The 23784-nt window shown below is 52.0% G+C and overlaps 1 protein-coding gene across 2 annotated transcripts in view; it reads right to left on the bottom strand.

Annotated features, from left to right (window-relative positions):
* Positions 1 to 343: 343 nt before the first annotated feature.
* The window catches only part of LOC122368609, a 62019-nt gene continuing 38578 nt past the window's right edge, over positions 344 to 23784 (bottom strand). Inside the window, exons 1-5 of one of the 2 annotated variants that reach the window (XR_006254268.1) lie at positions 19847 to 20210; positions 12677 to 13433; positions 12273 to 12382; positions 9814 to 9912; positions 344 to 958 (exon numbers count right to left, since the gene is read on the bottom strand). Coding sequence is in view for 1 of the 2 variants with exons in the window: in XM_043342732.1 (XP_043198667.1) it covers positions 839 to 958; positions 9814 to 9912; positions 10012 to 10132 (340 nt within the window). In the remaining variant the exon portion in view is untranslated. Of the gene's footprint in view, positions 959 to 9813; positions 9913 to 10011; positions 10133 to 12272; positions 12383 to 12676; positions 13434 to 19846; positions 20211 to 23784 lie in introns of those variants that run through there. The other variant, XM_043342732.1, reaches the window with a different exon arrangement.

Here is a 23784-nt window from a genome sequence, read left to right as displayed (position 1 = left end):
CTCAGCCGGCTCAGTCGGCGGACGGAGGTGGCGGACCCTCAGCTGGCGGACCCTCAGTCGGCGGACGGAGGTGGCTGTCCCTCAGCTGGCTCAGTCGGCGGACGGAGGTGGCTGTCCCTCAGCTGGCGGACCCTCAGTCGGCGGACGGAGGTGGCGGACCCTCAGTCGGCGGACGGAGGTGGCTGTCCCTCAGCTGGCGGACGGAGGTGGCTGTCCCTCAGCTGGCGGACCCTCAGTCGGCGGACGGAGGTGGCTGTCCATCAGCTGGCGGACCCTCAGTCGGCGGACGGAGGTGGCTGTCCCTCAGCTGGCGGACCCTCAGTCGGCGGACGGAGGTGGCTGTCCCTCAGCTGGCGGACGGAGGTGACTGTCCCTCAGCTGGCGGACCCTCAGCTGGCGGACGGAGGTGGCTGTCCCTCAGCTGGCGGACGGAGGTGGCTGTCCCTCAGCTGGCGGACGGAGGTGGCTGTCCCTCAGTCGGCGGACCCTCAGTCGGCGGACGGAGGTGGCTGTCCCTCAGCTGGCGGACCCTCAGTCGGCGGACGGAGGTGGCTGTCCCTCAGCTGGCTCAGTCGGCGGACGGAGGTGGCGGACCCTCAGCTGGCGGACCCTCAGTCGGCGGACCCTCAGGGGCGGCGGTTGGTGTCCCTCAGGTGGTGCGCGAGATGCCGCTGCCGGCCGTCCGGGTAACCCCCCCCCCCCCGGCACTCAGAGGGCCGTCCGGGTAACCCCCCCCCGGCACTCAGAGAGGGGTCCGGGTGACCCCCGCGGCACTCAGAGAGGGGTCCGGGTGGCCCCCGCGGCACTCAGAGGGCCGGCTGGGTGACCCCCGCGGCACTCAGAGGGCCGGCTGGGTGACCCCCGCGGCGTTCAGAGGGGCCGCCCGCCGGCGGGAGGAGCTCTGCCGGCCGACCGCCCGGCTGTTCTGCAGGCCGACCTTCATGCTGTGGCTGATCACCTGGGGGCCGAGCGGAGAGGGGTCAGCGGCCAGCGGTCAGCGGTCAGCGGTCAGCGGTCAGCGGTCAGCGGTCAGCGGCCAGCGGTCAGCGCGTCACTCTGGTGACCTCAGGTCTCACTCCAACGACTTCATCTCAGGTCACGTTAACGAAGCGCTCGAATGACGTCAGTTTGGTTGCTGCCAAACCAGTGTTCTTAGTTCAAGGCCCCAGCAGGCCCCAGCAGCACTTGAACATTTTCGTTGACAGTGATTCACGGGGGTCCGTGATTCCGTTCACATGCGTCCGGATCGCGTGGCTGGCCGGTTACGTTACTGGTTATTTGGACGGCTACTTGGTCGATTCTCTGGCCGGTTACCTGTCCAGTAACCGGCCAGACCGTTTACGTATTTGATGATCTGCCTTAACCCGCGCCGGGCCGGGGGGGGGGGGGTCTGAACACCCCCCTCTTACTCGGCTCCTGGGCCACGTAGCGACACGCAGTAAGCGGCATTCGAAAGAGCGTCAAAAATAATGACGGACGCACTTTGGATATTTTCTGGGTCAGGTCAAAGGTCAGGTCGCCAGAGGTCATCAAAGGTCAAATGTAGGTAGTCCATTTTAACAATTTTGGAAACTGCCAACGGCTAACTCCGAAACCAATAAAGCTACAGCGCCGCAGAAAAGCGCATTCGATAGCCCTTTTACAGACCTTTCTGGATAATATTCTCAGATTTGACCTCAGGTCAATAGTTTAGCCTCCAGAGGGCAGAAACTTGAAAAATAGCAGTTTTCACGAAAACTGTATTTCGGCAATAACTTTTGACACAAGAGTGCCACGACATTACTGTTGGCAGCATCGTGTTCCTCGCGTCGAGACGCGTCGAAAGAGCTATTTGTTGACCTTAAAAGGTCATTTTGAAAATTTGACCTCAAGTCAAGGGTCATGACCTGACCGAAAAGGGTCATGCTGCATATCAGTCGATCCGTATCGTCGAGCTGAATCCATCTGACGTGTTTTCACCGCTCTAGCACGTCCTTATCAGAAGTTATAGCCAAAAAATGCTGGTGACCGTTCATGACCTGAGATTACCTTAGGGCACACAGAGGGGTCACAGGTGCATTTTTCCGATTCAGTGTGTCATGTTTACCTATGAACCGATGTTTGAGAGGGTTTTGAACACTATTCGTCCAAAATAGGCGCCCGGGGGCGGTCAACGAGAGTCTGCCCGCCCGATAGTCCACTGACCTGAAACAGCCTGTGACATAGTCCACTGACCTGAAACAGCCTGTGCTGTAGTCCACTAACCTGGAACAGTCTGTGATATATGGGGGGATCCGTGCTATCGCAAGTTATATCGGACGTGGCTGCGCAACTTCTCTCGGTACGAAACTTCTCTTGATCGGAAGAAAATCGGAGGGATGAAAAAGAAAGAGCGGCCCATCGGAGCTACGTTGTACGTAAGTTGTTTCGCAGCGTTTAAATGCCAGTTTTACTACGATTTAAATGCCAAGCAGATCAGCTGACCTCGTAGTACCATGTCGATAAGATCGAATTCCCCATACGTCTATAGTGTAAAAGTGACCCCTATTGCAAATGGGCTGTCAGGGACATCTCCTCCTCTGTAAATTTGGAGGGACCATGTGTCGGCATTCCCACGTTCGTTTCGGAGTCCATCTGTTCCATTTGGAGCCCGTCAGTTGGCGTCAAGAGTTGGCGCAGCGAGCGCCCCGAAGACTGCGTCTGCGCACGAGGCTTCGCGATGGAGGAGTATTTTGACGAAATCGCCCTCGCTGCAGAAGAAATAGAGGGACTTGTTGAGAAAGAGGAGGCCGCAGTGTGCCGACGACTTTAACCCGCGACCTGGTGGGGGGGGGGGGGCTATTTTTTGCCCCCCCTCCAGACTTTTCGATATATATCCAGAACCACTCCGCCGATCGTCACCAAACTTTCAGTACCCTCCCGGACATCAATTTTAGACATTGTGACCAAAATTTTTTCCAAAGGCTATGATAGGTTGGCCGGAAATGACGTCAGAGTGACGTCATGTTCTGCCGTTTTCGACCCAAAAAAGGGTTTCGCGGGAAGAGCTGTCAGGCCTATAGCTTTGCAAATACAGAAAAATGATACAGACATAAAAGCTGTAGAATGAACAGGGCTACAAAACTGCTATCTCTGATTTTTGAAATTTTTGGATTTTGACCCCCAAAAATCAAAAAATAGTTTTTTTTTTAATATAATAGCCAAAAAATCCAAAAAGTTTTTTGAATTTCGAAAAAACCGGAATATATGTGATAGTCCTTACCGCCTTCTATCTACATACCAAATTTGAGATCGATACCTCTTTTTTTGGCCAAGTTATAGCGAAAAAACTGTTCAAAATTGATGACGTCAAATTTTCAAACTCAATTTTCAGCAATTCTAGACCTCGTAGCGCAAAACAAAGACCACCATTAGACTCCCCGTGACGAGCTGCATCGAATCAATACCCATTTTATGCAAAAATATCAACTTTGAAATTTGACCTTTTTGACCTGACCTTGACCTGACCTCCACCAGAAAGTGACCTAAACCGTACCTGATGGTCTTATAACCAACACCATTGAGTTGGAAATGAAAAACTGGCCATAAAACATGCATCGCATAACCTTAGTAAAGTTGGGTTCATGTGGTGACCCTTGGTGACCTTTGGTGACCTGACCTGTGACCTGACCTGGTATGACCAGTGACCTCTAACAGCAACATATCTACTAGGCAACTGACGCCCTATCGCTGATTCCCGACAAAATGCGTTTTTCTCGGTGTTATAGCGCATTCCCTAGAAGACCCGTGAACGGTGAAACATTTCATCTTTGACCTGACCTGTGACGTCATCGGTGACCCCGAGGTCAATAAAATTTGGTTTCCCTCGACAAATTTGACAGGCCTTTCGAACGCCGTTTGAATTTTTCGGATCCGTCCAGTAGTTTCGGAGATACGAGGGGGGGCAAAAAATAGCCCCCCCCCCCCCACCAGGTCGCGTTATAAACAGACCCCACCAGGGCGCGGGTTAAACTGTACGCCAACGCCAAGACCAAGGCAATCAGGGGGCGCTCAGATGATCGGGAGGTTTCAATTGATCAGGGACCCATCAGGTGACCAGGGAACCCTCTGGTAACCAGGGGCCCTTCCAGTAACCAGGGACTCCTTCAATAACCAGGGGCCCCTCAGTAAACGTGGGCCACTCGGGTTACTGCAAGAGACAGGAGTCCCTTATAACCAGGGACCGGCAAGGTCTTTCAGGTCCGTTTTTGACAAAGCTGTTATTGACGTCATATGCGAGCCCTTTGCCACCAGCAGAGGGCCCTTTCAAGCCTTTTTAGGGCCGTTTAACGTCTCTTAAGTTTCCTTTGAGGCTAAGGGCCTCTTCAGCAGCCGAGGGGTCTTTGAGACCTTTTTGAGGGCCTCTTAACGTCGGCTGAGGACCGTTGGACGCCATCTGAGGACCGTTTGGGGCCTTCTGATGGCCAGTAGATGCCAACTGAGGGCTCTCTGACACCAGCTGAGGGCACGCTGACACCAACTGGGGGCCTCCTGACACCAGCTAAGGGCGCTTTTATATTTGACACGAGCTCAGGGCCCTTTGACGCCCTTTGAGACCTTCTGAGGTCCGTTTGACGCCAGCAGAGGACCCTTTGGGGTCATATGAGGGCCCTTTGCTGCCTTCTAAGCGGCCTTTGAGGTTTTTTTAGGGCCGCTTGACGCCAGCTGAGGACCGTTGCGGTTGGACTCCAGTTACGGACCGTTTGAGGCCTTCTGATGGCCATTTTGCGCCAACTGAGGGCCCTCTGACACTAGCTGGAGGCCCTCTGACACCAGATAAGGGCCCTTTAAGGCCTTCTGAAGTCCGGTTAACGCTAGCGGAGTGCCTTTTGAGGCCAAATGAGGGCCCTTTGAGACCTTATAAAGGCTCCTTGAGGCTTTTGAGGGCCGCGTGACGGCATCTGAGGACCGTTGTACTCCAGCTGACGACCGTTTGAGGCCTTCAGATGGACTTTTGGCGCCAGCTGAGGAGGGCTCACTGACACCAGCTGGGGGCCCTCTGACACAAGCTAAGGACTCTTTAACCCGCGCACCGACGGGGGTCTGCGCCAACTTAGTACCGACGGGGGGGGGGGGGCGGATGACCGCCCCCCCCTGAGATCTCGAGAACGAAGCAAGATAGCGACAAGCGGTAAACGGCATCGGATACGCACGGTCAAGATCTACAATTTTTACTAAGGTCATTTTCAGGTCAGGTCAAAGATGACGTCACAGGGGTTGAAAAAGTCAAAATGGCGGCGCTAAATATGGAGAGAGTTTTTCTCGAATTACTTTCGAATTAGTCAAGATAGGAACAAACTAAGGGCATCATCGTGATCCTCTCGTCAATCCGCATCGAATGATATATATGTTGACCTCGAAAGGTCAAGGTCAAAGGTTGACCTCAGGTCACGTGACCTCGAGGTCATCATGTATATCATTCGATGCGTCTTGACGAGCTGAACACAATGAGACCATCCACGCGTCTGTATCTTGTTCCTGTACGGAGTTATTGGCCAAAAACCTTTGGTGACCTTTGATGACGTCACATGACCTCACAGCTGCCCAACAGCAAAACAGACCTCAAGGTAGTGAAGGTTGATCGTATATGAAGTCATGTATGGTATATGGGGCCATTCCGACCCGTTTTAGTGGTAAAAACAGGGAGTTGATTTTTCCCCCATTGACTTATAATGGGGAGGTCGCGAAATTGACCTGACCTTAGGTCACCGATATCAAAATTCCGAGATATACAAATTGTAGCTACTAATGACCTAATAACATCCTGCGACTTTCAAAGGCCTCCGACATCTACTGTAGCTCTGGCACGGTGACAAAGTTGCAAAAAAGTGACTTGAGGTTGGGTCATTCAAAGTGACCTGGTGACCTGACCTTGAAAGGTAGGAGGTTCAAACTTGCACACCATGTGTAAAATTAATAAGGGAATAGTCATACCAAATTTCGCGGCGCTACGCGCCGCGGTTTTCCCGCTATTCGCGAAAAACCTCAGGGGGGGGGGGGCGGATATCCGCCCCCCCCGTCGGTGCGCGGGTTATGGCCTTCGGAGGGTCGTTTGACGCGAGCTCAGGGCCCTCTGACGCAGGTTTAGGGCCCTTTGACGCCCTTTAAGGTCTTCTGAGGTAGGTTTAACGTTGGCTGAGAGCCCTTTGAACCCATCTGAGGGCCCTTTGAGAGTTGAGACCATCTTGTGGCCCTTCATTCGGCCATCTGAGGGCCATTTGACGCTAACCGAGGGCCCTTTGAGACCATCTGAGGACCCGGTGACCCCATCTGTGGGCCCTTTGAGGTCTTTTGAGGGCCATTGAAATTTCACCACAATACCCCTGGCTGCGCTACTGGGCATTTATGGACTCGTATGGGCCTGCTGGGGAACGAGATGGGCCTTCCCGGTCTTTTCAATCATTATTTCAGTTCATTTTACATGGTCTTCGGCGGTCTAAAGATTAGGGGCCCCAACTCGAATGGGGGGGAGGCCCGTGTGCCCTCTCCTGTGTGCGGCCTTGCCGACACTACACCGCTTCCCCTCCCTCCGCCATAAACGCACCGCTGCACTGTTAGGCGCCGACAAATACGGACCGGCGCCGCAACCGGCTCCCCCGCGGCCTGCCTCGCGTTGACATAGCCCTTCCCGAACACCAGTGTAACCCCCACGCGGCCTAGGTATCGCCGCGCCCACCTGTCCGCGGCGCGGCCTCTGATGACGTATCGGATCATTGCTGGTGCGATACATGTTTTGGTCAGATTTTCGCAATTAACGCGAAAAATTGCCCAAAACACTTTAAATTTCAAATTTGAAAAAAAAAAAATAATTACAAAAAGGACGTGAAAGTGACCGTTTTCAACGTGTAAATTTAAAACGCTCTAGCGCAGCCATTTTTGAAGAAATCGACTTCAAATTTTGCACACGTGTTCATCAACCATATTTGTTTAACATATATTTCGGTTTTGTGAAAATTTTGAAAATTTCTTATATTTTTCTCTTGAAAAAGAGGTAAAGCTTCGCTACGATCGGCCTTCCGATCGACCGAGAAGATTCGTAAAGTTAGTTCGTATCTTCACCATTTGCGACACAACTTCCGTATCTACTTAGCCTACGATGTGATGGATCCCTCCAATATCTGTTCCGATTCAACTTACGTTTGATCGCAACTGCGAGGTGCCTTGCGATCATATGGATCCCCCCTATAGTCCACTGTCTCCACTGACCTGGAACAGTCTGTGATGTAGTCCACTGACCTGGAACAGTCTGTGATGTAGCTCACTGACCTGGAACAGTCTGTGATGTAGCCCACTGACCTGGAACAGTCTGTGATGTAGCTCACTGACCTGGAGCAGTCTGTAATGTAGCTCACTGACCTGGAACAGTCTGTGATGTAGCCCACTGACCTGGAACAGTCTGTGATGTAGCTCACTGACCTGGAACAGTCTGTGATGTAGCCCACTGACCTGGAACAGTCTGTAATGTAGCTCACTGACCTGGAACAGTCTGTGATGTAGCCCACTGACCTGGAACAGTCTGTGATGTAGTCCACTGACCTGGAACAGTCTGTGCTGTAGTCCACTGACCTGGAGCAGCCTGTAATGTAGCTCACTGACCTGGAACAGTCTGTGATGTAGCCCACTGACCTGGAACAGTCTGTGATGTAGCTCACTGACCTGGAACAGTCTGTGATGTAGCCCACTGACCTGGAACAGTCTGTGATGTAGCTCACTGACCTGGAACAGTCTGTGATGTAGTCCACTGACCTGGAACAGTCTGTGCTGTAGTACACTGAACTGGAGCAGCCTGTAATGTAGCTCACTGACCTGGAACAGTCTGTGATGTAGCCCACTGACCTGGAGCAGTCTGTGATGTAGTCCACTGACCTGGAACAGTCTGTGATGTAGTCCACTGACCTGGAACAGTCTGTGATGTAGTCCACTGACCTGGAACAGTCTGTGCTGTAGTCCACTGACCTGGAACAGTCTGTGATGTAGTCCACTGACCTTGAACAGTCTGTGCTGTAGTCCACTGACCTGGAACAGTCTGTGATGTAGCTCACTGACCTGGAACAGTCTGTGCTGTAGTCCACTGACCTGGAACAGTCTGTGATGTAGTCCACTGACCTGGAACAGTCTGTGCTGTAGTCCACTGACCTGGAACAGTCTGTGATGTAGCTCACTGACCTGGAACAGTCTGTGCTGTAGTCCACTGACCTGGAACAGTCTGTGATGTAGTCCACTGACCTGGAACAGTCTGTGCTGTAGTCCACTGACCTGGAACAGTCTGTGATGTAGCTCACTGACCTGGAACAGTCTGTGCTGTAGTCCACTGACCTGGAACAGTCTGTGCTGTAGTACACTGAACTGGAGCAGCCTGTAATGTAGCTCACTGACCTGGAACAGTCTGTGATGTAGCTCACTGACCTGGAACAGTCTGTGATGTAGCCCACTGACCTGGAGCAGTCTGTGATGTAGCTCACTGACCTGGAACAGTCTGTGCTGTAGTCCACTGACCTGGAACAGTCTGTGCTGTAGTACACTGAACTGGAGCAGCCTGTAATGTAGCCCACTGACCTGGAACAGTCTGTGATGTAGCTCACTGACCTGGAACAGTCTGTGATGTAGCCCACTGACCTGGAACAGTCTGTAATGTAGCTCACTGACCTGGAACAGTCTGTGATGTAGCCCACTGACCTGGAACAGTCTGTGATGTAGCTCACTGACCTGAAGCAGTCTGTAATGTAGCTCACTGACCTGGAACAGTCTGTGATGTAGCCCACTGACCTGGAACAGTCTGTGATGTAGCATACTGACCTGGAGCAGTCTGTGATGTAGTCCACTGACCTGGAACAGTCTGTGCTGTAGTCCACTGACCTGGAGCAGCCTGTAATGTAGCTCACTGACCTGGAACAGTCTGTGATGTAGCCCACTGACCTGGAACAGTCTGTGATGTAGCTCACTGACCTGGAACAGTCTGTGATGTAGCCCACTGACCTGGAACAGTCTGTGATGTAGCTCACTGACCTGGAACAGTCTGTGATGTAGTCCACTGACCTGGAACAGTCTGTGCTGTAGTACACTGAACTGGAGCAGCCTGTAATGTAGCTCACTGACCTGGAACAGTCTGTGATGTAGCCCACTGACCTGGAGCAGTCTGTGATGTAGTCCACTGACCTGGAACAGTCTGTGATGTAGTCCACTGACCTGGAACAGTCTGTGATGTAGTCCACTGACCTGGAACAGTCTGTGCTGTAGTCCACTGACCTGGAACAGTCTGTGATGTAGTCCACTGACCTTGAACAGTCTGTGCTGTAGTCCACTGACCTGGAACAGTCTGTGATGTAGCTCACTGACCTGGAACAGTCTGTGCTGTAGTCCACTGACCTGGAACAGTCTGTGATGTAGTCCACTGACCTGGAACAGTCTGTGCTGTAGTCCACTGACCTGGAACAGTCTGTGATGTAGCTCACTGACCTGGAACAGTCTGTGCTGTAGTCCACTGACCTGGAACAGTCTGTGATGTAGCCCACTGACCTGGAGCAGTCTGTGATGTAGTCCACTGACCTGGAACAGTCTGTGATGTAGTCCACTGACCTGGAACAGTCTGTGCTGTAGTCCACTGACCTGGAACAGTCTGTGATGTAGCTCACTGACCTGGAACAGTCTGTGCTGTAGTCCACTGACCTGGAACAGTCTGTGCTGTAGTACACTGAACTGGAGCAGTCTGTAATGTAGCTCACTGACCTGGAACAGTCTGTGATGTAGTACACTGAACTGGAGCAGTCTGTGATGTAGCCCACTGTCTCCACTGACCTGGAACAGCCTGCGCCAGGCGGCCTCGGCGCCGTCGCTCCACTGGTCCGCCGCCACCAGGCTGGGGCGGATCACCATTATGAACTGTTCTCCCATCAGCTGTCGGCAGAACAGGGACGCCGTTTGTCGCTACTGTAATCCCGCAGCAGAGCGCAGCAGCACATCTCTATTAGGTATGTACTCGTACAGCCTACTCACGTCGATGTACTGTGGTTTGGCGCCGTAGGCGACGTGTCGGCAGCCGAGCTCGGTCATCAGCGGCCCGTACTTGTCCTCCGAGTCCAGGCGGCAGATGATCTTGTTGACGAAGCCCATCACCCTGCCAGTGGGGGCGCGCTGCCACGTCAGTACTGACGTCACACCCTGCCAGTGGGGGCGCGGTGCCACGTCAGTACTGACGTCACACACTGCCAGTGGGTGTGCGGTGCCACGTCAGTACTGACGTCACACACTGCCAGTGGGTGTGCGGTGCCACGTCAGTACTGACGTCACACACTGCCAGTGGGGGCGCGCTGCCACGTCAGTACTGACGTCACACACTACCAGTACCGCTCTGTGACGTCACACACTGCCAGTACCGCTCTGTGACGTCACACACAGCCAGTAATGCTCTGTGACGTCACACACTGCCAGTACCGCTCTGTGACGTCACACACTGCCAGTACCGCTCAGTGACGTCACACACTGCCAGTACTGCTCTGTGACTAGGTAAGATTGTTAAAGTACCACATGTGCTTGTTAACCCGCGCCCCACTGGGGGGGGGGGCTATTCATAGCCCCCCTCCCGTTTTTCTGCAATAACTTCGAAACCACTTAACGTATCGACGCCAAACTTTCAGTATCTTCAGCTGCATCAATTTGACACCTTGTGTAAAAATATGAACTTCGTAACTACCATAGGTCGGCTGGGAATGACGTCAGAGTGACGTCATGTTTGGCCGATTTCGACGCAAAACATTGAACCACGGCAATCGCTCCTAAGAGCTCCGTTTTTAAGCTAGATCCAATTTCTTTGCATGAGAGGACTCACAATAGACTGCGCTATCAAACTGCTATCTCGGATTTTCAAGGTTTTGAAAATTTTATAGAATAAAATTCAAAATTTTTATTTTTATATTTTTCAAAAACTATTTGACTTTGCAAAAAACGTAAAATATTTGATAGAATACTTATGACTTACTCAAGCAAGTTTTAGCAAAATATTTTCAAAAATGGCCAAGTTATACGCATAATTGCAAAAAATCACAATTGTAAATTTTTCAAATTATTTTTGAGTACGTTTTTGACATCCTACACCAATATAAATAGCAGCATCGTGTTCCTGAGCTCAAACTGCATCCCATAGACACCTTTCTTTGTTGAAAAATTTCAACTTCTAACTTTGACCTTTTTTGACCTGAAAGTGACCTGACCTAAGCTAAATTCAACTCAAAATGACCTCACATGTCACAAACGACATCAAATTCGAAATCTATGGCCTAAATGGACCATAAAACATGTGTCACGTGACCGACGCATGATATAGGGGAAGGTGGGGTAAGATGGCCCAGCGCGGCAAGACGGACCACCAGCCCTCCCGGCTGAGCCGCTGCTGGTATCTACTGCTTTATGCACTCACTATGTTTGTTTTCCTTCGTAACAATGGCCACCTTGAGCTCATGCTGCTAGGATGCATAGCTTTTGAGTTATTGAGAAAAATGTTGTTTTTCGTCAAACTGATCTAATATAAGAGGTCTATGGGTGATTCAATTACGGCGCCTTTCTTGCATGATTAGTTTCTATTTTCCATTTAACTGTGAAGAACAAAGTTATAAACTTAGTCACACTTTAGGAAAGGCAAGGTTTTGCAATGTTGGGCTATTTGACATATACGTCATGATAATGACATAATTTAGATTTGGGGCAAGACGGACCACTGTGGTCCATCTTACCCTGTGGTGGTCCATTGTACCCTGCATATGGAAAGTTATTTTCCAAAACATTGACACAAGTTTAAGTAAGCTAATTTTTCAGGAAGGAGTCTTTGTTGCATGTGAGCCATGTGTTTCCACAATCGCCCTTCGCCCATATCTTCAGACGCGTCCTGAGTCCCTACTGCCTTGACGTCAAATAAACCAAAATAAAATAAAAAAGGAAAGTCATGAAACAAATGGTATTCAAGGAGCAGCAAGCAGGCAGTGATATACCAACAGACAGTCGGTCGGAGAGAAACAGACGGACGGTTTTCTGCAAACAATCACAGATGGGAATTACACTCAGTATGGGCACATCACGTACTGCATCCATAGTTATGTCAAGAATTGCTGTTAACTCCGTATAAACACAGCAATAAACCTTCAATCAACATTAAGTCAAGGTTGACGTCTGACAATCATTACTTTAACAGTTCAAGTTCATTGATGTTAGCACGCAATCAACAGTCGGCTAATTTGCATCCTTAAATTAACAGTTGTACTGACCAGATATGTTTGGGCACGACGGTGGAACAAAACAGTGGCAGCGGCTGGCTCAATCTCAGTCCGCACTCGTAGGTCCGCGGCTCAGCTGGCTCACACTCAGCTGGACGGCCCTAGAACCACCCCAAACATATGTATAAACGTTGTCTACTTTGACAATGATAAACTAATGACGGTAAACAGCAAAACTAAAGAACCTGCACCCAGTAGTACAGTAAATCAAAGTACAAAATTGAAAGCGCGACGAAAGTGGCGCTACGTTGGTTTGTTGCCATTTCCGCTGAATTCAACATCGCTCACAGCTAACAGAAAATATATCAGACAATACTAATTGCGCTAGCTATCACTTGGATGCATTCATTAAACATTTCAGACAATCATCAATAAGAAAATGAAAGCATACGTACGACAGCCCTCGACACCAGTGGTTCATTCAAGAATGAGCCTGCGTGGTCGACAATTTGGATGCGTCTCGTGCGCCAAACTCGTCAAAGACACGCGAGCAAACGCGGCCACTAAATGACGGGCCGGCTCCCGAACGTAAAGAGCCGCCAGATTTCTCACAAACGGTGACCGGTCGCAACATCCTCCCCCCTAGTTTTCGGACGAACCGAAAACTCACACATTGAGCGACCGAATATGCAATACCAAATGCTCTCACAGCAAGGTAACGAAAGACAAATTCTTCTCACAGCATTGCAAACAGCAATTGTCCGCTCTTGCACACGCGACTGCATGGCCGCCAGGTAAGCACAAAACGCACTGTGCGCGCAGTCCGAAGTCACGCACTAACGCCGTTCACCGATGCCGGTCACGGTAACGCATCACCACCGCACGAGGCAGTCTGAGGCCGAAGGCGCCGCCCCCGGGCGGCATGGTCATTTCTCCGCGCACCACGCACAGTCACATCGCACGGTAGTAGCCGAGCCGAAGATGCTGCGCGCCGCCAGCCGACACGACCGCTCGGGCAGCAGCGCGCACGAAGTACACCATCCTCGTAGGTCCGTGTGTGCCGTCGTGCACACCAGGACGGCACGCCGTAGTCCAGCGATGAGTCGCCGGCTCCAGCTCGGCGAAGAAGACGATCCATGTCCGAGACGCCGCCTCGCCAGTCGGAGACAGCAGCCCAGTAGTCCGACGTCCAGTCCAGGCCCGCGATCGCTGCTGCTTTCCAGGATCACAGGCACGAGGAGGGTCGGAAATGGTTATAAATACGGCTAAGGATTCAATGACAATGGGAAGGGGTAACAAAACAAAACAAAACAAAACAAAACAAAACAAAACAAAACAAAACAAAACAAAACAAAACAAAACAAATAAAATAAATACGTGTGGGTATCATGACACAAAATGCAGTGCTCATCAGTGCAAAACGATGACTCATCGGCAGCTTTACTGGGAACTAGACCTCTCTAGCACACAAAGCTTGTGGCTGGGTCTCTTGTACACCCCAGTCGGTGTACGGACGAGGACCGAACGCACGGTCCCATCAGCGCTTGGGTAGGTCTCCTGTACCACACCAAGAGGCCAGAAGCCTCTAGGCGTGTCCTCCGTCATCACCAGGACGACATCATCCACGGCGAGATTTGGTCTCTCCTTGTTCCATTTCTTGCGCGAGATGAGAGTCGGCAGATACTCCCGCAACCACCTTCTCCACACTTGATTCGTGAGCATCTGCACATGCCGCCAACGTTTGCGGGTCGTGTCGCCGTCCTCGAAGACGCCCGGAGGAAGTCCTGACGCGCTCGCCGTCTCTCCAGCAAGAAGGAAGTGGTTTGGAGTGATCGACTCCGGATCGCTGTTGGCTCCTGAGACGTAGGTGAGCGGGCGTGAATTTATGACATACTCCACCTCGACGACAGTCGTGTGCAGGACATCGTCGGACACCGTCTGATTTCCCAACACGGCACGGAGGGCCCTCTTCACCGAGGCGACGAGCCTTTCCCAGGCACCACCCATATGACTCGCCGTCGGTGGATTAAACTTCCACACGATGTCCATCTGGCTGAGAGACTCGTCGATCTTCCGCTGATTCCATTCAGCTAACGCCTCTCGCAGCTCTCGCTCTCCGCCCACCAGGTTGGTGCCATTGTCAGAGCAGATACACCTCGGCCTCCCTCGCCGTCCGATGAACCTGCGCAGAGCAAGTAGAAAGGAATCGGTGTCCAATCCATGGGCGACTTCAAGATGTATCGCCCGCGTAGCGAGGCATGTGACGAGCAGGACATACCGTTTTTTCCGTTTTCCGGAACTTTCGGACTGTCAAAGGTCCAAGGAAGTCCAGACCGCAGTTTGCGAAGGGTCTATCCATTTCAACTCTGACCCTTGGGAGAGCCGCCATCTCAGGACACACTGGCTGAGCTCGCCTGTTGCGGCACACAGCACAGCTCCGTAGAATCCTCTTCACTGTTGATCTCGCCTTCGGAGTCCAGAACCTGTACCGAAACTGGTTCAGAGTGTGGCTCATTCCCGCGTGCATGGATCTCACGTGAAGATCTGAGACGATCAGTCGCGTAACATCACTGGAGGGATGCAACACGATCGGCTCTCGGGAGATCTCAGCCAGTGGTGCACTACCAAGGCGACCCTTCGCCCTGATGAGGCCCTGGTCGTCACGAAAGAGAGACAGGTCAGTTGGCGAGTCGAGCGCCATCTTTGCCTGGTCTTCCCGAAAGATCAGGAGTTCTGCTCTCTTCAGCTCGTCGACGTTCAGCACTCCGCTCTGCTTGGGCTTCTTTGTTATCGCTGATCTGAGATTGCTGACGAACCGCAGAGACAAGGCCACTACTCGCCGGTACTTGCTCCACGACGAGTAGGCCGAAGGATCCACGAGCCTGGACTGCGAATCACCGACGAAGGCGACTATCGTCTTCACAGAGGTCCTCCTGAGTTCAGGTTGCTCTGGATGGAGACCCGGGATCCGCGTCTTCGGCCACTCTTGTTCGTCTTGGGTCAGGAATTCGGGTCCCGATCACCAGAGGTCACACTCCTTCAGCATCGAGGCTGACATCCCTCGAGAGGCTATGTCCGCTGGGTTCTGCTTTCCTGGTACATGTTTCCAATCAGATGGTTTACACGATTCTCTAATCTCCGCTACCCTGTTGGCGACAAAGGTACGGAACGTGCGACTTTCGTTAGAGATGAACTGGAGCACCACCTGACTGTCCGTCCAGAACACAGTTCGGCTGAAGGCATACGACATCTCCTTCCTGATGATGCCCGCCAAACGCACCGCCAAGACCGCCGCCTGCAGCTCAAGACGCACAATGAACAACTGCTTGAGCGGAGCCAATCGCGAGCGCGACATGATGAGGGCACTGTGGTGGTGACCCGCGGCGTCTGTGAACCTGACGTACCCTGCGGTGGCAAAGGCACGCTCTGAAGCGTCAGCGAACAGATGCAGTTCGACCGTGTGAACCTCTTCAGTGACAGCAGACTTCAAGCATCGAGGTACAGCCAGATCTTCCAGATAGGACAGTTCTCCCAGCCAGTTCTTCCATATCACCAGCTCTTCTTCGGGCATGTCTTCGTCCCATGCCAGCTTCTTCTGCCACAGCGTCTGTATGAGGCACTTGGCGATCAGCACAAACGGAGTGATGATCCCAAGCGGATCAAAGAGCATGGCTGTTCTCTGCAACACCCCTCGCTTCGTAGAGGCCACATCAACCTCTTTCACACGGACACTGAGAGTGTCCGCGCTGGGGGACCACACACAACCCAGCGCCTTTTGCGGTGTACCTTTTACCAACGTGAGAGTCTTCTGACTGACGTCACGGTCGTCTTCTTCAATGTCTTCCAGCAGCCCTGGCAGATTGCTGCGCCACTTGGTTAGGCGGAACCCTCCTTGGCGCAAGAGGGTCGTGACTTCCCGGCGCGCAGCCCTTGCTGCTTCCACACTTGGTTCCGACCGAAGGTAGTCATCCATGTAGAAGCTTGCTACCAGTGACTCACGATCAACTTCGGTCCCCCCGGTCCCAGGGTTCTCCGTCAGAGCGCGGCGCAGGATGTGATTGGCCACGGTAGGGCTACACTTGGCCCCGAATATCACAACACACATTTGGTACATGTCGGGAGGTTTCTTGAGGTCGATACTCCTCCACAGAAAGGAGAGTGCTGGCTGGTCCTGTGGACGCACTCTAATCTGGTGAAACATCTGATAGATGTCAGCGACAAGGGCGCACTGCTCCTCCCTGAAACGTAGCAGAACTGCACACAGGTTCTGGAGCAAGTCAGGTCCTTTGAGGAGTTCCGTGTTGAGAGAAATCCCGTCCTGTTCGGCAGCCGCATCAAACACCACACGAGGCTTCGGCTTGTCCGGCCGTGTGACAGCGTGATGAGGAAGCAGCCATCTTTTCTTCTCCTTGAGCTGCTTCTCTTCTGAGGAGACCTTTCGGGCGTATCCCTGATCCACGTATCCTTCAATGACCTCAGAATACAGCTTGGCTTTCTCTGACTTCCGCATCAGGCTGTGTTCCAACGACGTGAGACGCTTTAGAGCCATCTTGTGGTTGTCTGGCATCTCCGCTTGCTCGTCACGCCAGGGCAGACCGACTTCGTAGCTGTCACCCACTCGCCTTGTCGTTTCCTCCAGGATCTTCATTGTCTTCACATCTTCTGGGGAGAGCCCATCTCCGGCGAGCTTGGTCCCGAAGGCCTCTGTACTCCACCAGTCCTGGAGAGTGTCGGTGAGTTCTTGGTCTGCTTTCTGGAGAAACATCACTTCTTTGGGTCCGTCTGGCTTACAACCGAAGACACTCCCGGTCAGCGACCATCCGAAGGCGGTCCTGATGACTGTTGGCTGCCCACGTTGACCTACCCTGGCCTCCGTCTGAAGTACTGCTTCCAAGCAGTTGGCGCCCAACAAGAGCTCTACTTCTCCAGCTGTGCATTCTGGAATGCTGAGATCCTGCAGGTGCTTCCACTCGTGTCTGTTCCTGGCGCTGACTGTAGGCGTCGTCACATTAACTCTCGTAACAGAGTAGGCTTCTGGGACGCAGATCATCCGGGAGCGGTCTTCCGTCTCTGCCAGGGGACTCACTGTCAGCTGGACACGCTGTGACGCCTTCTCTTCGCCATCAGACTCCACGTTGCGCAGACGGAGTGACTGCGGTTGTCCGGTGATGTTCAGCTCTTGCAGTGCGGATGCGAAGCAGAGTGATGTTTGTGCACCTGGGTCCAGCAGAGCCAGAGTGTCCCTTTTCTTGCCGTTTGCTCCATGGATACGGACGGGTACCACTTGCAGTAGGACCGTTGGCGACGCCCTGTCTTCGTTGATGAATGAGGCGACAGTGTGCTGACTTGCTTCTAACTGAGCAGGCCGTTCCGTAGATGCTGTAGTATCTGGTCCTTGCCCGAGCCGCCTCAGCCTCTTACTCCCGTGCAGGAGTCTGTGGTGCCTCAGCCGGCAGCCTTGAATGTCACATGTTCTTGCTGATCGACATTCTCTGCTGCGGTGTCCCACTCTCAAGCAGCTGAAGCAGGCGCGCTGGCTCGCGACAACCTGCGCACGCTCGTCTGCGTTCTTCGCTTTGAAGCTGGCGCAATCCCACAGACTGTGGCTCGAGCCACAACAAACGCAGTCGGTCCTCGGACTCTGAGTTGTAGCGAATGCCGACGCAACTCGCGGCTCAGGTGTAAAGCCTCCACGACGAGTCGGGCGAACGGGTCCTGGTCTGTCTGGAGCTGAAACACAATGCAGGGAGATCCTTACCTGCAGCTTCAGCCACTCGTTGAATTCCAGCAGACTCGCTCTGGCTTCGAGGCTGACAGCATGTTTAGCCCATTCCCGTTTCAACTCACTTGGGAGCTTGTCGACCAGTCTCCGAAGATTCTCCTGACTGTACAGGTCTCCCTTGAAGTCAAGTCTGTCCAGAACAGTGACAGCTGAGTTGACATCAGCGTAGAACTGCTCCAGAGTCCTGATGGTGGGAGATGGGTGCCTGAAAATGGTGTTCAACTTCGCTCGAACAATGTCCTGCTCTCGACCAAACCGCTCTTCCAGTATCTGCAGGGCTTCAGGATACAGGCTCGGATCACACATCATACCACTGATCAGCTGCCGAGGAAGGCCGGTCACTGAAGACTGTAAAAACACCATCTTCTCTGCAGCACTCAGCGACATCTGGTCATGCACAAGGGCCTTAAACAAACCAAACCATGTCGGCCACTCACTTGGATCACCCGAGAAGGTACGCAGCTGGCTCACACTCAGCTGGACGGCCCTAATAGGCGAGGCAGACTCCTGCCGACATCATGAGTCACACCTGGATCTTGAGGAGCTTCCCTGACCGGCTGGGCCATCTTCTCATCCCCGCCCACACACATCACCTTCGGTTCGTTCAACTCCAACTTGTCTTCCTTTCCTGTGATCTTCTCATCAGCAAAGTCATCTTTTCTTTCCCAGGCCAGACCACTCTCTGCCGCTTTACGTAGGGTTGCTTCTAGCCTGGCTGCTTCTACCTCATCTTGCACAGCCTGCAGTTTGTGCTTCTGCTTGAGTGCTTCTTCCTCCTTTTCTTGTGACAACTGCTGAGTTAGCTGCTCCAGCTTCAGCTGTTTCAACTTCAGTTGGATTTCTGCCTCTCTGGTCCCCATGGATGCAGCTGAGGTTCCTGACTGCTGAGTTGCACTCTTTTTGCTTGGCCCAGAAACAACTGATTGAGGCTGATCCTTTCTCTCTTCCAGATATTCACCAATTCTTTCCACAGTGTTGTCATAGGACTGGATGGCTTCATTGTAGGTTTTCTCAGCAGTCTGAGTTTGCTCTTCATTTACAAGTACTTCAAAATAAGCATGATGTGCTTCTGTGACGCTATCTGCAGCAGCATCAAGATCTTTCAACAAGCTTGTCAGCTCTGTACGACTGCCCCTTGCATTCACAATCACAAGAGCACGCCTCCTGAGATTGGTGAGGGATCCTAGTCGTCTGGCCCGAACATTTTTCAACTTTCGCACTTCAGACAAATCCATCTTGCCATATGTGAACAGTGCACAACTACTCAACAAACATCTTGATCTTACAGAGGCATTTCACAGCACACCTGACAACTTGAACCCACTTGCAAACTTGCACATCTGAAACTTCCTTCATTTCTGGTAGCTATCAAACATCAGAACTTCTTCACAACGTCTGAAACTTCTGACCAGATATCTGAAAACTGTTTCCACAATCGCCCTTCGCCCATATCTTCAGACGCGTCCTGAGTCCCTACTGCCTTGACGTCAAATAAACCAAAATAAAATAAAAAAGGAAAGTCATGAAACAAATGGTATTCAAGGAGCAGCAAGCAGGCAGTGATGTACCAACAGACAGTCGGTCGGAGAGACAAACAGACGGACGGTTTTCTGCAAACAATCACAGATGGGAATTACACTCAGTATGGGCACATCACGTACTGCATCCATAGTTATGTCAAGAATTGCTGTTAACTCCGTATAAACACAGCAATAAACCTTCAATCAACATTAAGTCAAGGTTGACGTCTGACAATCATTACTTTAACAGTTCAAGTTCATTGATGTTAGCACGCAATCAACAGTCGGCTAATTTGCATCCTTAAATTAACAGTTGTACTGACCAGATATGTTTGGGCACGACGGTGGAACAAAACAGTGGCAGCGGCTGGCTCAATCTCAGTCCGCACTCGTAGGTCCGCGGCTCAGCTGGCTCACACTCAGCTGGACGGCCCTAGAACCACCCCAAACATATGTATAAACGTTGTCTACTTTGACAATGATAAACTAATGACGGTAAACAGCAAAACTAAAGAACCTGCACCCAGTAGTACAGTAAATCAAAGTACAAAATTGAAAGCGCGACGAAAGTGGCGCTACGTTGGTTTGTTGCCATTTCCGCTGAATTCAACATCGCTCACAGCTAACAGAAAATATATCAGACAATACTAATTGCGCTAGCTATCACTTGGATGCATTCATTAAACATTTCAGACAATCATCAATAAGAAAATGAAAGCATACGTACGACAGCCCTCGACACCAGTGGTTCATTCAAGAATGAGCCTGCGTGGTCGACAATTTGGATGCGTCTCGTGCGCCAAACTCGTCAAAGACACGCGAGCAAACGCGGCCACTAAATGACGGGCCGGCTCCCGAACGTAAAGAGCCGCCAGATTTCTCACAAACGGTGACCGGTCGCAACACCATGCATGCAAGTGCTCAGTTAGCATGCATTTATGCCAAACGACAATCAACACACATGTTCCCAGCTTTTAGCTGCACTTCCATCACACATGAGTAAAGAATAAAGGCTCATTTTGTTATTTTGCCATTCTGGTTACTTTTTCTTACAAGAGTACAGAGCAGAAGTGTAACACACATGAACGAGCAGGCACTGCTGGGTGATCCGTCTTACCCCACGTTTTTTCTTTCTGAGTTTTTGACATGTCCCTCTTTAAGAGCATCCACCACCTAGATGTCTTTAATTTCAAATTTAGTCTTTACACATATCAACAGAGGAAGGATTGAGCATTCCGAAGACTATAAATAATATGAATTACGAGAGCAGTGTAGCAAGATATGCGGCCTCAAACCTTAGCTGGTCCGTCTTACCCCACCTTCCCCTAATATTTCCGTGACCTGTGAAGACCTGACTTTGACCTGCAAGTCAAAGTACAAGTTTGGTACCCTCAGGGTATCTAAAGTATCTGTTCACGAGTGTGTGAACCAAAAATGAGCCTGATCTGGCGTGTAAGACGGTGGCCAGAGCCCAAAATGTGAAGAAGCCAAAATGCTAATAATTTTTACTTTGACCTGACCTGTGACGTCATCGGTGACCTCGAGGTAAATGAAATTAGGTTTCGTTCGACAGTTTTTCCGGGGCTATCAGACGTCGTTTGAATTTTGACGATCGGCCCAGTAGTTTCTGAGTTAGGAGGGGGGCTATGAAGAGCCCCCCCCCCCCAGTAGGGCGTGTTATACGCAGACCCCAGTGGGGCGCGGGTTAAGTTAAGTGTAGCATCCACATTTTAAGATATAGCATTATGCAATATATTTTATATTTGCATCATGGTTTGATTTGAGTTACACTGATGGCTGAAATTACCCAAAACGACGCGACGGTAGACCAGCTGTTGACGGCGCACATCGAGAGCAATGATTCCAATCTCCCCCCCCCCCCCCTTCCTCGGGATGGATGGGCCTATCGACACATCGCACCGGCCGCCGGGGACAGATAGGTCTGTAAATACTCTACCCCTTGGTGGTGGAGAGGTCAGTGGATACAGAGGTTCGGGATCCATCAGCATTCAGCGTCCTCGAGATACATGTGCCATTAGCCTTATTGTCTCGGAGACAACTGGCTGAACAGCGGCAGATTCTGGAAGGTCGCGTCCAGCCTATTTCATCGCCCGGCGGCGCCGCGGCGTGGTGAACAACATGAAGCTGACGCTCTCATATTGTGTTTCCGAAAAACTCCTTAGCAGCCACACTTTACGACTTTCTAACAGGTCCCGATTTTCCCGACTTTGGGTCATTGACCTGACCTGGAAGGTCAACCAATGATCTAGGACCTTAAAATTGGGTATCATCGGCTTCCTCTCGTCACGGGCAACACGCTCGTTTTTTCTGCGAAGCTCTAGCTCGATCAGGGGCCAAACGGCAAGGGGGGGTCCAACCGGCGACCCCCCCCCCCCCTACACATTAGAAGCTGGCAAATGCCGCACACATGCGAGGGTTAAAATCGGATACCAATCTCTGCGTCTCGTAACGGCGCACACGCTCGTTTTTTCCGCGACGCGCTAGCTCCACCGGGGGCGAAACGGCGAGGGGGCGGGGTCCGTACCCGCCCATCCCCCCCCTCGGCCGGCGCGTATGTAGAAAACCAGGGATGCGGAGCCGGAGCCGGAGTCGGAGCCGGAGCCGCCGGAGCCGGCATATTTTGCCCGGAGCCGGAGCCGGAGCCGGAGCCGTGAAACAATATAGCCCGGAGTCGGAGCCGGAGCCGGAGCCGCCAAAAAAGGGGGCGACTCCGGCTCCTTTTTATTTTTTGAAGAGGAAAAAAATAATTGACCTAGTTCGGTTTGACAGTACAAGGCAGTAAAATATATGGTACTTACGTCATGGGCCATCAAGTGAATGAAAAAATCCGAATATCCCCAGTATTCCACAGTACGCAAACAACTTCCTGTTTGCTCTTCCCCCCCCCCCCCCACGTCTACTGCATCCCCAGAACATGAGGACCAGTCATCAGGTGACGGCCATTGTTTTCAAACCAGTGCAGTGGACTGCGACTCCCAGCACCGTCTCATCCCACACACCCCCCACCCCTCACCCCCCAATGCAGCCGAGACGGGTGTCAGCTTACGATGGTTCACTGAACTCCGATTCGCGGCGACTGCGTTTCCAATGCCATCGCTTCCTAGCCCTTTGTTCTGCCGGTTCTCTCCGAGGTGCGTTTGCGCGGGGACGCGGTGAGCCGGTCATGGCAAAGAGTAACGCGTATAACCAATCCAATTTTTCTTCCACCCGTATTTAATTGATTGCATAGGGGATGTACTGAGTCGGAGCCGGAGCCGCCGGAGCCGGAGCCGCCGGAGCCGGACCATTTTACTCGGAGCCGGAGCCGGAGCCGGAGCCGCCATAACATTTCACCCGGAGCCGGAGCCGGAGCTGGAGCCGATTTTTTTCTCCGGAGCCGGAGCCGGAGCCGGAGCCGTCTGAAATTTCCACGGCTCCGCATCCCTGTAGAAAACCAATAGGTCCGGCGAGGGCTAAGAGAGTTTGACTTTTTACGCCAGCACATATGTATTTCTAAGAAAGAAGGTGTACCATTTTTATCGGCAGCGTTCTTTCCAGATCTAGGTGACCTTCAGCCGGCGGTGCGGAATACGGGGGCATCACGTAATGTGGAAAAAGCTTCACATTTGCATAGGCTGCGGGCTGCTGGCTTTAGTCCTGCTTTTTATGCATGAGACACGCGGATGAAAAAGAATGGCGAACCTACACGCCTCTGAATCATGTTTAAAGCAGCGTTGCGGCTAGTGTTCTGTCCGCATCGGTAAACATCAGTGGTCACCCCTCGGCTGTCTGCGGCCACCGCAGTGAGCGGAGCCTACAGCGGTCATCAGTTGCCATGACAACGCCAGGTGCCTATGAAAGGACGAACACGTAAATACATCGGCACCCGAGTACAGATGAAGCACCATTCCACAAAATAAATGTTCATCAAGGGCAAATTTGGGACAATGTTTTGGAAGGTGACACTTTTCTCAAACTAAATTACCTTGTTTTTTTTTCGGTCACGCACGAGATTTTTTTTCGGTCACGCTGAGGAAACAAAGATTACTTTTCCATTTTTTCCTTTTTGTGTTTTTGCGACGGCACTGCCGGATCCAAGGGGGCGGGTCATTTTGGGGACCCTCGCGGCGCGCGAAATCGATGAAAATTTGTCGTTTTTCGGGGATAGAAAGAAAATCAAACAACCTTTATGGCATGGCTGCGGAGTCGGAGTCGGAGTCGGAGTCGGAGTCGGTCGGAGTCGACAGTTGTGACCGGAGTC

Source organism: Amphibalanus amphitrite, unplaced genomic scaffold (genome assembly GCF_019059575.1).
Source record: "Amphibalanus amphitrite isolate SeventyFive unplaced genomic scaffold, NRLGWU_Aamphi_draft 000961F_arrow, whole genome shotgun sequence".
Lineage (NCBI taxonomy): Eukaryota > Metazoa > Arthropoda > Thecostraca > Balanomorpha > Balanidae > Amphibalanus > Amphibalanus amphitrite.
The sequence above is the reverse complement of the archived record's forward strand: the minus strand, read 5'-3'. Positions and strand labels throughout refer to the sequence as shown.